Source organism: Nesoenas mayeri (genome assembly GCF_963082525.1).
Source record: "Nesoenas mayeri genome assembly, chromosome: Z".
NCBI classification, from domain to species: Eukaryota; Metazoa; Chordata; class Aves; order Columbiformes; family Columbidae; genus Nesoenas; species Nesoenas mayeri.
This window is the reverse complement of record NC_137542.1, coordinates 60,694,635-60,712,021: the sequence shown is the minus strand read 5'-3', so window position 1 is coordinate 60,712,021 and position 17,387 is coordinate 60,694,635. Positions and strand designations below refer to the sequence as shown.

The following is a 17,387-nucleotide window of genomic DNA, read 5'->3' as shown; positions in this document are numbered from 1 at the left end:
CTGCGATGGAGAAAAGATCCACCCAGCACTTGGCAACAGCAAACAACACCGTTAAAATCAGAACGTATGCAAACGAGGAGCGCTCCCCTTGTTGAACATTGGGAGGTGAATCAGATGGCGATGTCTCTAGGTGCCCAGGCCTGGTCGCAGAGGAGCTGCAGCCTGGCTGAGCCCATGGCAGGCGCCCGCAACAAAGCTCCTGCCAGCACCGAAACCCCCTCCTGCCATCCACTGCCATCAACTCTGACCCCTCCCCATTTGCTCCTTTATGAGCACAAGGAGCTAAATTGATCAGATAGGTACACATAATGAATAATTTACACACCTCTCATCATTTGTCATTTTTACCAAGCTCAGCGATTACTTGTGTGTATGGAAGAGATGAGAAACTTCAGTCACCCGATACCAATTTCATAACTAATTCTTCAGTAGCTGAAATTGAGGCAGGCCTTGGAATTCATTATTTGCATCATAAAACTTCCTGTTTCCTAAAAAAAAAAAAACAAAAACAAACCACAAAACCAACCAACCAAACCAACCAGCACAAAACAATACAAAACAAAACAACAAAACTCTGGAGTTATTTATAACCCTTTATGTCACGCAAATTCCACAACACATATAATGCACTCACAATGCAGAAAGAGGCAGTTTCAGCTGATAAGCCCTCCTGATTTAAAGGACTTTTCTTCCAAACCAACACATTCATCTTAAATGCGAGGTTTCTGATATGGGTGGTTTGAGGAAGTATCCATGTCACCAGGGCTCATAGCCTGCCTGAAGCAAGACACAGGTTGCAAGCACAAGTCCAAGCTATTGCCAGCCAGGAAACCAAAGTGGGGAGGGCAAGGACACTTCAAGCTTTAACCTTTGAGCCTTAGCATGGAAAATAGCAAATAAACAACGTTCAAACAACAAATTCCGCTGTATTTTTTGCTGCCAGCTGCAGGGGGAGCAGGATTTCCATCAGACACAAAGCTGGCTGGGGAGAAGCAGAGCTGTTACTGGGATATGGAGTGTGTAAGCTTTTTAACTTGTCATTCAGATAAGTTATTTTCTTTTAAATTTTATAGATTTAGGACAAAGAAAAAAACCTAACCGTTGAATCAGGTCAGCACATAAGCATTTTAGCAACAGACATACAGCAGCAGGGCACCAGTGCCATGGCCTGTCTGTGCCTACCAGCCACAACAGCCCACCTGAGGGGCTTAGGCAAGGATGCAAAAGGGAGTCAGCTCTGTGCTGGATTTTAAGCTTTGCTGCTGCCACTTTGCCTGCTCCCCTCTCCTGAGCCACCTGCAGGGATGAACACTGCGCAGCTCAGGTAAAACCTGATGTACACATCAACTCCAGCTGACAATGCAGTCATGGAATTCATGCAGTCATGGAATTCATGCACTCTTTCAAAACCAAAGCCACTGATTTTGTGCATCTCCTTGCCAGCAGATAAGCCCAAATATCTCCATCTTCCCCAGTGTCAAGCTTGGTGCTCTCCAGATGGCATCCTGCTTCCTTGAAGCTCACCAATCAACTTATGGGAGCTGGTCCAGCTCTGCCATTCAGCCCACCTGGCCTCTCCTCAATGTGCTGGGTCACATTTGCCAAGCCCCGTATGTTCTCCCTACTGAGTGGTGAAGAAGGAGTTCCGGTTAAGCCTGCTGAAACAAAGTTATCAAGCTAATAACTCGGTCATTTAAGAACGGAAGAAAAAGGCAGGTTGAGCTGGCTAGAGACAGTGCTCAGCACTGTTCCAGGCAGCAAGGACTGGATGCTCCCACCTGCAGCTGCCGCACACATGCCCATCTTAGAGAGGGTTAGAAATATTGTCCCCCTTCAGAAAACTAATAATTACCCGTAATCTAAATGGAAAAGGAAAAGAATTTTTTTCAGGTTGAGTTATTGCTTTTCAGCTTTACTGTTTCTAACAAGAGAAGCATGTTTCAGCATCATGTACCTTTTTACAGCAATAGAAGCCCAGATCTTGTGTTTATATTTCAGTTCTTGTGACTTTCACAAGCAATGCACCGAAGTGTTGTTTGACTCAAACTTTCCATTGCATTAAATTCCTCTTTGGTGAGATCCTGCAGTCTCATCTGCACTTTCTTACTCTACCTGCCATTTCACGCTGAGCTAACTTCCCTCTACTTAGTGGAGACATTTCACTCTACACAAGTATAAAGACCAATTTTCCTCATTTTCCATTTTTGAAAAAAATCTGTTCTGCCCTAAAAACATGTCAGTGCAGAGTCATTTGACTATATTTAAAGCAGGGATGTTCCTCTTTCACTCTGAAACTGCTCTTTCGCTCACAATACATTTCTTTTCCTTACAACCTCCTTTCTAGATGACCCACGTGATTTGCCTGACCTTTGCTGCTCTGTCTCGCTTTCATTAAAGGAAGATAACACAAGATCATCCATTTTAACAACCCACCTCACTCCGTGATATCCTGTGATTTATAGCTTTTGATTTTCACAACGCTCGCCTGCATCAGCTGCAAAGCATCCAGTGCTGCAGAGACAATGTGCATGGAGGTGAGTGACAGCTGTTGGTCCCCCTTGAGGTCCCTCTGCAGGAACCATGGGTGTAGAGGATCTGGTGAATACTTGCCTACTGATGGACACCTCTTTTCAGTTCTGAAAGGGGTTTCTCTCAGGGGATCTGGAGACCTTTATTGGAGAGATAAGGCAGTTGTCTTGACATGTGCTTATGGTGATCAGTCACTGTCCCTCCTCCTCCTCACACCCATGCATCTATGCACCCTCATGCTCTTTCCTGCTGATGCCTGGGACTTTGGTAGCCATCAGACCAGCACTGCACTTCACCTCCCAGAGAGCTTGAAGGACAATAAAGTCTCACAAGGGTGTTTAGCAGGTATCAGAGCTGGACAGGGAATAGATAAAAGGATTTTGTCTCTTATGCTTGTACTCTCCATACAGGAATTTGTACATAGTGGTGGGATGATGGTATCTCTATTTGTCATTTGAATTTGGTTGATGTGTGATACCACATGAGAAGGTACCAGTGTTTTTTCCTGGGGCAGGGGAAAATACTGACAAATAAGATTTATTTTATTTTTAAGTGAGAGACAAGGAAAAAGTAAGGCAAGGATTTTGATTCAGGGAAGAAGCACCACGAAAACCCAACCCTACACAGCACACCTGGGACCAATAGCAAGTTCCCTACTGAACTAAGTGTACAAATCCCCAGGCACTCTGAGTTGCACAGCAGGAATCCTCACAGGATGATTGCTCCTCAGCTCCCTGTGAGAGCTGCTCCGTGCCCCGAAGCATACAGAGAGAGCTTGCTTGCTATTTTATTTGAATGGTAAAACATAGACACTGTTCTCATTTATAGAGACAGCTAAGCATTTTTAATCTGTCTAAACTGCATGTCACGGCAGTCAGCTCCACCGCTTCTTCTTTGTTTATCAGCATTGAAAACATTGGCTTTTCTAAGTCTGTGCTTTGCCATTTCTATAGTTATTAGCATTGTGCTATTTTGGTGCTTCTAGGCTGGAGCCAAGTCCCCGTGCTACAGCAGGTACTGGGCTGGCTTGCCCAGTGCCCACAGGTGGGGGCTCAGCCACGGGCAGCGCAGCCTCATCCCACCCTGCTGTGTTAGACCCTGTGCTGTCCCACTCGTGCTCCCCACCTGCATGGGGCATTTTGTTGTGCCAGTCCCATGGTGCTCCCCGATACTCTTTGCTTACAGGATTTGCTCACATAGTGAGCAAAGTGTTCGCCAGCTTGTGGCTTGCAGCAAATACTGCTCTTTTCCTCATAACAAGGCTACTGAGTGCATCCACTGCCCACCTGTGTCTCCTGACCCACAGACAGGCAGAGAACATGGTTTGGTTTTGGATGGAAAGACCCAAACCTCATACACCATCCCCCAGGGTCCATGCATGTGCACCTCAACGAGACCCCAGCGAGCCGCATGCCCCTGCCTCACAGGGTGCACACCTGCGCTGTCCTCTGCCCTCCATGGACTCCGGACTCCAGAGCATTTCTCACGGGACACCTGTGCTTGCTGTCTTTGGGCTAACAGATAGCTTTGAATCTCATTTAAATGGTCAGGTTGGCCAACCATGCAGTATGTGCCTTTACCACCTTGCAAGCCGTACATCCCCGAGTTTCCTGACAAGATACTGTGGAAGTTGCAGCTCCCATGTGGTCCCAGGGACCCTGTTCCTGCCAGGCTGGCCCTGCGGTCACCCAGGGCTTTCTCTGGGAGCGGGGCTAGGCGAGGAGGAGGATGGCACTGAGCTGGCTGCACCCGTGCTGCCCCCATCATGGCTCAGCAGCTGGGATAAGTGTGATGCTCTTGAGCACCTCCACTGCCCTGGGCAGCTGCGGTAGGCAATTTGAAGGGGTGTTTCCCTGCATGTCGTAGTCCCAGGCTCTGGTTGACTCTTGTGCAATCACCAGACACATGCAGGTCAAGTACATTTAATGGACTTCCCTGATATCCACTGAGTAGACTCCTCTACATAATAGATCGATTTATTTTCAGTTAAACTGAAAAGCCTTCATAGAAATTTTAAAGACTCAGCATATTAGCTATGATTTTTGTCTAATCTGACCTAAACCATCTAACCTTTCCACCATATACTTACTGCAGCATGTAACTGCCATTCATATCCAATTAATTTGGACATGTTCCTTCCAGAAGCTTTGCCAGACCTGCTCTTTTTTTACCTCCTTTCTGCAAGGTTTTCTTAAGACTTCTCTTAGAATAAGCACTGTTACAAGATTCATGAAATTCAGAATTTAAAACTACCTTGTGGGGATTCTTTCTTAGGGATTAATAATTCATCCAGAAAAGTAAACAATCCTCATATGTGCTAGTTTCAATAAGAAAGTACTACAGATGAGACTCACTTCAAATTAGTACAAGAGAGATTCAAGACATTCATTTTAACAACACACTCCACAAAACCCCAGGGTTGTGCATTGCAAGCCTGTGCTAAGGCTTCCTAGGGTTCTAGCTGCTATGTTTTTAAATAATTCAAAATTCTGTTCACTTTTTTTGAAGTGCTGTAGTTTCCTATTTATATTCACAGTACATACCTCTTGCAGTTTCAGTATATGCTTTCCACAGATTACAGTAAATAAAATCTATAGCTGTGAAGGGTTAGGACGGAGGGAGATTCCTGATGAACTACCTGCCACAACCGAAATCCTTGACTTTAGCTTCAGCGTGATCCCTTCCCTCAGAATTCAACCTTTTCTGCGCTGAAGTGTCTTCTCTACTTGGACTTAACAAGGTACAGGAGAGCGTCCTCACTTCTGCACATCAGGTTGGTCAAACCCCCCAGCTTCTGGAGCCCACTAGAGTAGCATCTCTCTGACTTCACAAGGAAACCACCAGTAGCATTTGCAGACAGCTGTGAAGTATTTTGCTAAGAAGAGATTGATACAATTCGGCAATATCCAGGCTTCTCCTCTGGTGACAATCGTTTGCAGTGCAGTGGGTGAAATATGTATTTTCCACATACTGTTGCTGCTAAGACAGTAGAGAGAGCAAAGTCACTAAAGCAATTTTTTTAATCACTTTTCTATAAAGATATTGTTCCCTAAACCCTAGACAAAGATGGGTTTGGTCCTGGTAAATGCCCAGCTTTTTCTATAGGAAGAGAAATTTTCATTTTATTAAGACAGACACTAAAAACCACCCGTTTCCTTGCCTTCTACAAATGCCTGCACATGCCCATAATTTCAGGGCAGGTTTTTCTTCTCACCAGGACCCTGTATTTCAGTGTGAATTTACAAATACCAGGCAAGCATCCCTGGAAAAGACAGACACTTTTATGCTAGTGAAGGCAACTGATCCTGAGTTCTTATAGATGTGAAGTGCAGTTTGGGTTATCACGTATACAGCAAGAGTTTTGAGAGAAGCCCCTGACGCTTGTTTCTGTTGCTTTCCAGTGTGTGGGTGTATGAAGGCACCTTTCACAGCAACAAGCAGCTAAAGGTAATTGTGCTGACTGGAAACTTGCTCATGTTTCTGTCTGACACAGCATTCACTGGCCTACAGTCCCTGAGGCAGCTTGTCTTAACACGGACAGGAATAACCGGTAGGTCCTTTATTCCAATGACAAATCTGGACAGCTTGGGTACCCTCAACTTGGGCACCAACCACATCTCTTCACTGTGGCTTCCTCCCAGCTTTCCCACTCGAAACCTCAAATACCTTGACTTCCAAATGAACAACATAAGAGTGATCACAGCAGCAGATGTTCATTTTCTGCAGAAGACCAGCAATATAACTCTCATCTTCAAAGGCAATGGCATAACATACATTGAACCTGGAGCTTTCCAGTCCCATTTCTACAGTTTGGAGTCTGGGGGCTGTGCTGACATCCCTGAGATCCTGGCGGGGATACAGAATTCCACAGCCCAGACGCTTTGGCTGTGAACATTTCATGAAGTGGAAAAGGAGGTGCATATAAGCCTGAATGTTTTACAAGGCCTCTGTAACGTCTCTGTCAAGGATCTCTACCTGCAAATATGGCAAAAATACTGCAAATACTGCAAAAACCTAAATGCTGACACATTTCAGTGCTTGACCAAACTCCAAAAGCTGGACCTAACTCAAACCTACATCACTGCATTGCCCCCGGCATCAGTGGCATGAGCTCACTGACAGAGTTAGCTCTCAATGCCAACACCTTTGAGCACCTCTGCAACATCAGCTCTGTCTCCTTCCCCTCCCTCACTTGCCTCCACATCAAGGGAAACTCACATGTCCTGCAGCTGGGCTCTGGCTGCCTGGAGAAACTAGCAAAGCTTCAACATCTCCATTTAAGTAAGAGTCATATTGAAAGCCTCAGCTGCTTTAACGAAGCGCTGAGTGGTTTGAGCAGTCTTCAGTGCCTGAATCTGAGCCACAACACACAGCTCCACCTCCAAGACATGCTCATTAGGGACAGTGCTAACCTAGAGCTGCTGGACCTGACTTTCACTCCTCTTCATATTAACACTGAACAAGGTCCATTCTGAAATTTACATCTCTTGCAAGTGGTGAATCTTTCCTCGTCTCACATCGACACTAGCATTCAGCATCTCTTTCAAGGCCTGGAAAACCTCATGCTCTTGGACCTTAGTCAAAATAACTTTGAGTTGGGGATCATGCCAAAAGACAAACTGTTCCAACAGCTATCCAACTTAGAGGTGCTAATTTTATCATCCTGTGAACTGACAGCAATAGGCAGCCAAGCATTTCACAGCCTCGAGAAGTTATGGCATGTTGATCTGAGCCACAACAAACTAATTGTGTTCAGCACAGATGCTTTTTCAAAACTCAAGAGCATTTATCTCAATTTTGCACACAACGGGATCTGTGTTCTTCCACGTGACAAGCTGGCGCCCCTATCTGGTCACTACATAATCAATTTAAGTTACAATCCTTTGGACTGCACCTGCTCCAATATTGGTTTAATCACCTGGTACAAGTAGAATCTGGACAAAATTGAAGACCCTGAAGGAACGAGGTGGTCTGAACCCAAATTGCTAGCTGGGGCTCAGCTGGCCACCATCTCGCTCTCCTGTGGGATCAACACAGCAGGAGTCATTGCGGTTGTCCTAGCCATTTTATCTTGTGGTGTCATCTTCATCTGGGGTGCTCGCTATTTCAAGCTAAATTACCACCAAATATAAGCTCATGATGGAGATACAGAAAAAATGTACAGCAGTTGTATTAAGATGAAAGACAACCTACTGTTTTTGCTTGTGACCTGCATTTTCTTAACCTTTCTAATATAATTTCATTTGTATTATAACTTAGAAAAATAATAAAAAAAACACATTTATCTGAGAACTGGAAAAATAAACTATGATGTGAACATTGTACATGATTAAGAGAAATCCCAGCTCAACTCAATGTTAGCCCTGGTGACCCAGCTACTGCACCTGTAAAGGGAAGATCCAAGGGCCAAATGAAAACCTTGCTGTCTTTAAGAAACGGAAAAGCAAACCAGGACCACCATTCCCTTCCACCCCACCCCCAAAAAACCCAAACCAAACCAAACATGACAAAACAAACAAATAAAAACCCACAAAAAACCAACCAAACAAAAACCTAACACCAAACCAACCTAACCCTCACCCTACCAAAAGCCTTTGAAAAACAATGTTCTTGAAGTGCTGGCAGTAGTGCAGCCTGCTCTGCTAAAAAGCATCAAACTTTCTGTGAAGAAATGGCACAACATCTGTAGTCACATAAGAGCTACTCCTGCAGGACTGACAGGAAAAGCCTGCATCATTTCTCCAATACCTTTAAAATATTTTTGATCCTTAGAAAGTTCCTGGCCATTGACCATCTGTCCATCTCTCAGGCTGGCACAGGCCCTGCTCTTGTACTATTTTCTAGACTCGATACGAGACTGCCCTGCGCCAGCCTGAGTGAACTGCTCCCTCCATCCAGCTGCCCAGGACAGAAAACCAGAGACTGCAAAGGGGACAGTGCAGTGGGGAGCAGCAACCGCAGCCCAGGGGTGCTCCTGGTGCTGACGGGAACTTCGTGTTGCTCCTGGCCTGTGTCCCTGGTGTGAAGAAAGTCTCTTCATTCCAATGGGATATGCAACAGCTAGGCGGGAGAAAAGATAGACTTGTTATTACTTTTGCTAAACAATCAAATCCCTTTTTCTGCCATTATATGTGCGCAAACTCAGTGATAGGACAGAGCATGTGCATTTGACCAAGGGTCTGATGGGAGCTTGCTGTGCTGACTCATCTGCCCTGCATTACCACAGGGTGACTCAGCGCACTAGTGCTTTGATAACAGGCTCACCCTGATGTACAGACACAACCTTCTGGAAGGGTATGACCCTTCTGTCTCCATGGCAGAGCATGCCCCACAGGGAGTCTCACCCTGCCCAGCCAATCTCCCCGGTGTGCTAAGCCAGGAGCTGTGGTTGCTCACTGAGACGTGGAAGGTGAGCTCTCTCTCACGATTTTCCGTGCAGGACTCCAGACTCAGCTTCAGCTCCTACCCCAAAGGCATTTCCTTGACATTTTCCTCTGTAACATTCTGACTGGCTAATATTTCAAAGATGCCTGCTGGACTAGAAAGCTTTTTCTCATTTCTGAAGACACTGCTGACAAGAATCCCAGGTAAGGAATACCTTTCTTATTTGAAAAGCCCTTTTACCGTCTGTTACCACCAGACTAACACAACTTGGATTCTTGCAGCTTTCAAATGCCTTCAGATTGTGTGTACCACCTGCCTTACCTCACAGCTTCTCCTTCTCCTGCCTTTGTAGCTGTGAGCTGCCAAAGGGCAGGTAGGGAGAGATGTCTGATGTTTCTTCTACAGCTGCGCATTGAACGCTCCCAGATTTCGGGTACCAGCACATTGTCTCTGCTCACAACTCCCCACACTCCCTGCTTCTGCAGCTGCCAACACACTCTGCACGGAAACCCCCTCCTGGCCCCATTGAAGCTGCAGAACACCAAAGCTGCACCGGCTGCCAGCATCAGCCACTTGAGGGGAAAACTGCGCATTGGGCTGATGCTTTTTAAACGCCTTTTTGTTGGGAGAGAACAAAGGATTTAATCACCAGTTCCCGAAATGCTACCCAGTGTTGCGGTGTAGACACACGTAGAATCAAAGATGGCTGATAAGGTGAAATAACGAATATATTCCTGTGCAATACATATTTACACATAAAATATCATAGACAGACTTTCCTGTGACCCATCCTTTTCCCTCTACACAACTTGGTTTTGATGACAGTATCTTCATCTGTTGGCCTTTTTATTTTCTCTGTGATTTACTTTACAGTATCATCTCTGCTTCATTTCCCTCCAAAACACGATTTATAGGAAATGATGTAAAAAACGCTGCTGAACAGCACACACTGTGTGTTTCAGGATACACGAATCCTAAATACAGGCACCGGTTATTCTGAAGGAAAATTTATATATGGTTATAATACATGAAAATGTCCAGATTATATGTTAATATTATTCATTATACATTAAAACTTGTTGAAGTACAAAAATTAACCTTTATGGGATTACAAGCAAGAATATATATGGATAGATATATATATGGATAGATTTATTTTCCTTTGCAGAATTTGTTTGCCCAATCAAGCTCTGATTTGAATGCAGTCCCTGGTAGAAACAATGCTGCAACACCACCGCACCTGGGTTTTGTATAGAAGAAAACCACAAAGAAAACAATGCAATAATAAAACGTGAACAAAAATAACCATCCCTGCTGGGCAAACAGCTCCTGGCACATGCCAACCAGCTGTGCAGAGCTACTGGCATTCGAACATGAAAAACACGTGCATTTTAATAGACACTGCTTGTCTAGAAGTGGAAAGATGAAAATCAGGGGAGCAAATAATCCTGCCCTGTTGCTCCTTGTGCCTAAGGGACTTTTCTTCAAAGAGGTCACTGGATCCCAAGGTGCACTGGTCCATCTCCCCTGTCTGGTTCAGTGCATCTATTTTATCTTCTATTATAAGAAAAAAAAAGATGAAAGAGATAATTCAATTATATTAAAGGGCAAGAGATTTCAAAACTGATGAAAATATGGCACTTATACATGTTGCAAAAATTTTTAAGGCTAATAATTTGGTGTGAATAAAAAAAAAAAAACAAACACAAAGTTTGGGTATTTTGAGAAGGTATTAAAAAACCATAACTGACCTACTTTAATGAATGATGACAAGTTTTGGAGGAAAGATTTAAATGTCACGTTACAATCTATTGCCATCGTGAGCTACCAGTCAGGATCTGTCATCTGTCATCACTCCATGCCTACCTATCCAACAGCAGAGCAGCAGTTCCAGCCACTGCCTGGGACGAGACATCCGCTGTGCTCACCTCCCTGACCCCAAACTCCACTGCACTTCCTGACGCACAATCTTCAGCCACCATGTAAGGAGCTGCACTGATTTGGCCACAGAGAAGAACAACAACCTGTCCACCTCGGAGCAGAGCAGAGATGTGCCCCAAGGTACAGCAGTGAAAGCAGTTCAAGGAAAATGTTAACACAACACTGTTTCATGCTCAATTTTTATTTCAACGTTATGCAACTGCATAAGTATAAATAATCGTGTTCAATATACAACAATTATGACATCCATAAGGAGTTTCTTAGAGAAAATAGGACTGCAAACACTTTATTGCACAGACCCTAACGATTTTTTTAACTTTTTTGTTTTTTTGTAAGCGGAGGAATCTACAGCAGGAAGTCTACAAAAGAACACATCAGATCTACAATCACATAAAGACTGACCAAGTAGAACACAAGCAGGAGGATCTCTAACAGCTCACTGATCAGGTAAACACCAACAAACAGGTACTACACAAACACAAGCTTAAGCACTGTTACACTTCCAAAATGCAAAGAACTTAGTTGTCGGAAGTGATAATGAACTATACAAAATATACATGAAGTTATACTGTAAACAAATAACTAGATGTGCTTTGAAGGAAACAACAGCAGAGCTGAAAAAATGCAGAAGACTGTAAACTAGGAAATACCTCCCAGACAGAAATGTTACTTCGAAGTGCATTAGCGTTCATTTGTAGTAACTGCCAAAGCACAGATGAACTGTAAATGTCGAGACCATTTTATCTTTAAAACTGCACAAAAATTATTATCCGTTGCTCACTAGCTCCTCTGTGAATGCATCAAAGGCAGTATGAATGTTTAATCGCCACGAGAAAAAAAATCAGAAAGACTTATTTGTGATATTATCTTTCCATGACAGGTTTGCTGTAATCCAACTCAACTAATGAGTATAATAAAGTTTTCACCAGAGGGAAACGAATTCTGCACACTGTCAGTTGTCATATAAATCTCCAAGTCAAGATTACACTGTGCTTTTATGAACTATGTTCTAGCTTTCAAGACAGAAAGACAACCTGCAAGCCCTGATGAAACAGGTAAGGGCCTAGCTCTACTGTGTGTACATATAACAGAAATAAGCAAAACTAGCGTTCTATTGATCCCCATCATTAAAAAAACACGTGTCTGCAAGGTTATTTTGTAGTGCTTCTGTACATGTTTCAAATTCTACCTTTCATCCTTCACAACAAACTAAATACCTCCACACTAAAATGATCGAAGTCTACACGTTCCACAGTATACAAAATTTAAATAAGGCTTAGCAAAAGTAAAAAGACAGTAACATTCTAGCACCAAATAGCTCCAACAAGTTCCTTTGTTACAAAATGCTTCTTTTATAATTACAGTATTAACTTTTTTTTGCATACAAATAAAAAGATTGTTATGAAATGTATGGAGCTACTCAATGCATTTAGAAATTAACATGAAACCCGGAAGTACTTGCTAAAAACAGCAAGTTAAGTCTACAACATAAGGCCCCAGCTATGTATCAGATGTCCTGAACTTTTTGAAGATATGACACTGAAACTGCTTTTTTCCGTTTTACCTTACTTGTCAGAAAATAAAACCACGGCTGTATGAAGCTAATTATGCAGACTCGTATGCCATGATAATATGTATTCTCTCAATGTAATAAAAAACAGGGATGAACATACTAGTGCTGCAAGTCATGTGCTTATACTTGTGCCTCACACTGCAAGGGCCTGAATTTAAAAAGCTCAAGGAACTCAAGAGAGGACTGCAGCAAATCCCGAGCACATGGCGTGCGCTTCAGAGATCAGCCTTGTCTGAGGTGAAGGACACAGAACATACTCCCAGCAGACAGGAACCACCACTTCACCACAGAACACAACTCCTGCTGGGACGCACTGGTAACCAAGTGATCCTCTTGTAGCTTTACAGACACCTACACTAGGAGACAGGCTTTCTGCGGTAACAGATGCAGTTAGGTCTGGTGTCAGATCTGGTGAAGCAGTCAGCCAGGTACAGCACTATCAAAACTGGATTATTAAAAATATATGTAAAAACTTACAATAACTCACCATATTTATTCTTTACTAGTATTTTTTTAACCTCCAACTAGGATTTTTAATAAGTAAAAATGTGGCCTGTTTTTATTTTCCAGTCAGACCAATGCTTGTGCATGTCCATGCCAGGTCTGAGTTCTAGTAATTGTTTCATATTTTGAGTATGGCAAATAAGTGGCAAAGCAACTGTCTTATAAAAGGGGAGAGTAAACAACGCAATCAGCAGCAAAGTATATATGCTACATTCAAACCCCAAACACACCACTAGGTATTTACAAAGGAAATCTTTTCTTCAACAGCTCTCAGCTGTAAAGGTATTCTTGTACAAATACTATATGGTAACAGTTTTACCGGTTACAATTAGGAAGGCATTTTGAAAAAAAGTCTTCTCTTTACATATCCCCTTTCTTCAGTGAATGAAAGCTTGGCTGCACAAAGACACGACACAGTGATGGTTCAAAGGTAGTCCAGTATATTGACATTGTTTCAGCTAGTCTTGAATTCACACCTGCCAGGTGTTACACACTTAACAGGATTTTTTGTGAGGACTGCTCCGTGAAGCTTCCTTTCCCCGCCGCTGCCTAGACGCGTCTTTGTCATTAGAAAGTGCGTTAGGGCGGTCAGGTGTGGTAGCTGATCTGGGTAAATCTTTACCTACATTCTGTTTTCTTGAAGCAGACTGCTGAGCCTGAACGGCATCTTTTCCCTTTACATCCACAGTGTTAACACAACAAGACTTTTCTTGATTTCCAGGTTTTCCTCCAAGGTTTGAAGCAGGGTGGTGGGTTTCTACTACAACAGCAGCACTGTGCAAGGCCATCAGTGAAACACTTTTAGTAATTTCTGCCTTACTGATCCCCGAGGAAGTGGTGCTTTTCTTATTTAGCTCCTTGCATGTTGCAGGAAGCTCAGGCGAGCCTGCTTTAACCTTTGTTGAAGATGCATCACCCTTTGCTGAAGACAAAACAGATACTTCTTGTCTACATTCAGATAAATTGGCTGTACAAGTCAGTGGCTTTCCTGGTGTTGCAGCCACATGACAGGAACTCTGCCCGCTGGCAGCTGACGAATGTTTTATTGCAATCTGCTTGTTTGCATCCTCTGGCTGTTTTTGATTAACTTGTCCTTTCCCTTTTGAATCTTGAGAGCTTTTGCTACTTGCGGTCGCTTTTTCTGCTCCTTTCCCTCTGGCATCGCAGTTTGTCAGGCAAAGGGTAGGCTCCACTTTCCCACTGTCAAGCTGAACATAAAGTGCATCAGTGCATATTTTTCCTTCAGGTCTTTTGTCTGCAGAGATCATCTGGTTACTAGGACTTCTGTCTGCCTGTTTGCTCAGCATGAGAGAGTCTTTCACAGTGGAAAACTTTGGAGACACAGTTTGTTTTTCACCAAGGTGAAGTTGTTTTTGATTAGGAGATTCCACCAAGCCTGCTGGTTCCTGCCTCTGCATCTGCATAGAACTCTCCGGGCCTGCTGGTACTGGGCTGACAGCAGAGCATTTGGGTTTGGTGTCAGGAGTGACGCTGCTCATTTGGAGGGTAGCTACTGAGCTGTGCTCCAAACTCACAGGCCTTTCAGTCTGCATATGTTTATCGCTCATTTTTGTCAAAGAGCCTGACACAGAACAAAGGGGATCTAGCATATTTTTACTGGTGGGTTTCCCATCTTTCCGAGAGCTGGTAGATGCCTGAATAATAGTTTCTTTTTCTTTTATGGTTGGAGTGCATGGTTTCTGTGACAATGTCTGTTTATCTAAGCACTTAGACTTAGAGGAACTCATTTCAGAGACAGGCCTGTGTTTATTACTGCTGCTTTCCACACAGGTAGCAGTAGGCTTCACATGCTCTTGAACATCTACAGCACAGTTTCTGCTTACAGTGTCTCTCACAGCAGGGGAGCTTGAAGTGTGAAGTTGCTGCCGAGGAACTTGGCTTGTCTGCTCTTTCTCAGTAGTTTGAAGCCTTATGTCAGTGAACTGTTTCTCGTCTTTCTTTCCTAAATCTTTGGCATTGTCCTTCTGCACAGAGGAAACCAGTGCAGACTTCTCATTTTTAGGACTGCAATCTGTTGAAGCTTGCATGGGCCGTCTGGATGGAAGGGCTTCACTCTTTGATTCTGTGGTAACTTTCTTAGATTCATTGAAGACTTTCTGTGTGGCTACGTCCCTTTCCACAGAACTGCTAGCAGCACTGCTGTCATCTTTGCCTAGTTGTTTCAGTGACTCTCTGCCATCCCTAGGTTGTGCCTTGGGGCCAGCCGCCTGCATTTTTCCTTGCATCTGAGATGGAATGGCAAAATCAGCACAGGTTTTTTCATTGCTTTTGCAGCTTGTTATCAGGACATCTGAGGCAGATGCCTTAAGAGATGACTCCCTGATCACCTCCACCTTTGCAGGGATAGGCTCGCAGCTTCTCTGGACTACTGGCTGTTTGGCAGGCAACTCCTTCTGTATTTGCTTCTCTTTTCCTACAGCCTTTTCAGGAGTGCTTTGGACAGCTGAAAGTTTGAAATATGTTTGAGTAACTTTAATACTCTGAGTAACACAAGTCTTTATCTCCATTGAACTGTCCTTCTGTTTTGAAGGGGAGGTATCTTTCTTTTGAACACCTTCAGTAACAGAAACATTGCCTTTAGTAGCTGGGCCTGAAACCTTTTTCTCTGTCACTACTTCTGCAGCCACAGGGGTGACTGGTGGATTTGGAGAACTTTTGCTTGTTTGCAGAACCTGAGGCTCTGATACATTGACTTTGCCAGATTTTGGATAGTTTAACAACTGCTCCTTCTGACAGGCCAGTTCTGCCTTCCCACCACTCCCCTGCGGTGCTGGGGTTTTAGGTGATCCTCCATCACTGCTGGTGCCCTGTCCTTCTGGCAGCACACACAAAGGCAGTTCAGTTTTCGAAGCTTGTGGCCCAGAAAGTAAGGCAATGTCCAGTGTGCCTTCTATTGGCTTTAAACAGGAAACAGACCTCCCATCAAGTTTATATTCTGAAGGACTTTTTCTGACGGGAGCCTCAGTGGAGATAAGGGTTGGTTTTTCCATACTCGTGTCTGCACGGCCATTCAAGGTCTTGAGAGGAACGAAAGAAACTGAGCTGATCTGAGCAGCATGTGCACTGCCAATAAACGTTCTGCCATCGGCACCTGCAGTGGAGTCCTGCTGTATGTTTATGGGCCTGCCTGTATTAAACTGAAGACATTCATGAACATTTGATGTCAATTTTGGCTTTAGCACTGGACAGACACTGTCATCTTTTTCTTCAGTTGACATTTTCTTTCTAAAATAATCAATATTTGAAAGTTTACCATCTAATCTTTCAAATTTGACAAATTCTTTTGTTGGTGCATTTTTATCTGTGCTTTCTCCCTTTCCATTTAGCATCCTGTCAGAAGACTGAGGTAGCGCATCTTGCAGTGTACATGGAGGGGAAATTCTTTTGAAGTCATAAGAAATATGACTGAGTTCATTAGGTGGATGCCCATGACATGACATCTGTGCATCTAGGCCAACACCATCATTTGATCTCAAGTTTGCATTTTTTTGAAGGGTGTCTTTGAGTATGCCACCAGCTGACTGGGTCTCCAAAGCAACAACTTTTGTTTCAAATGGATTTGATCTTTCTAATACCTTCTGGAATGCTTTTTTGTCTCTTTCTTCCAGTCTCAAGGTATTAGGATTTTCTTGTTCACTGCTAGGTTCACGTATAGCAGCATTTGCTTTTTCAGCAAAATCTTGCTTTTTCATAACTATCTTCACCTTCAGCTTCTCTCTGTCCAGCTCATCGATGGATTCTTGCCTACCTAATTTTCGAGAGATGGGTCGTTTCAAGCAGCCCTGCTCTGCAGGCCTGACTCGTGTGAGTGATGGCATGTCACACACATTCTCCTCCAAGCTCTGAAGAGTCACTTCCCTTTGGGACAATTCTCTATTCACTTCTTCCTGGGTCACTTCCAGACTGTGTTTTCGTGAACATAAGTGTTTCTTATCACCACCATAAGATGGTGCAAGTTTCTCTTCAGATTGGACTCTCTTTAACAGCGGAGACCTTGGTGGCTCTGCACTCTTTGGCCTAACAATATGCCTCACAATAGTTGGAGGGGAGTGCATTTTGCTAGGAAAAGACTGAGCTATTTTTGTATTTCCAATTGAATGTCCTAGCAATGGTGATGGGGATCGCTGAGGGGATGTTGGCTGGGGTGTTGGAGAAGGTGTCCGTGCAAGAGGAGAGAGGGGAATGCTGCCAGCTGATTTGCGTCTTCCTGATCTGTATCTTTGCCCACCAAGCTTTGGACCCAAGCCATGGAGAGTGCTGGGTCTTATGTGACCTGAACCAGCTGGAGAATTTGGAGCACTTGAACTAGGGGAGCTACTCTGAGAAGAGTTAGTACCTGCAAAAAGAACAAACAAAGAAACCAAACAAACATAAGATTAATAATATTTTTTAAAATTTGTCTAAATGCTCATGAGACACAAAAGTTTCACTGGTT

The 17,387-nt window shown here is 43.7% G+C and overlaps 2 protein-coding genes across 2 annotated transcripts in view; one reads left to right on the top strand and one right to left on the bottom strand.

Annotated features, from left to right (window-relative positions):
- Positions 1-1,795: 1,795 nt before the first annotated feature.
- On the top strand, positions 1,796-7,661 carry CD180 (CD180 molecule; the record flags this gene model as incomplete). Its single annotated transcript, XM_080362532.1, is given in 9 exon segments — positions 1,796-1,813; positions 2,463-2,534; positions 5,104-5,212; positions 5,215-5,269; positions 5,931-6,417; positions 6,421-6,622; positions 6,625-7,001; positions 7,005-7,457; positions 7,461-7,661. Coding segments are annotated over 9 exon segments (1,974 nt in total).
- A 3,377-nt stretch (positions 7,662-11,038) lies between these two features.
- MAST4 (microtubule associated serine/threonine kinase family member 4) overlaps positions 11,039-17,387 on the bottom strand; it is a gene marked incomplete at its 5' end in the record, with an annotated part of 306,989 nt that continues 300,640 nt past the window's right edge. The window contains one exon of the mRNA XM_080362738.1: positions 11,039-17,288. Within this exon, the coding sequence (XP_080218864.1) occupies positions 13,426-17,288 (3,863 nt within the window). The 3' untranslated portion in view covers positions 11,039-13,425. The remainder of the gene's footprint in view (positions 17,289-17,387) is intronic.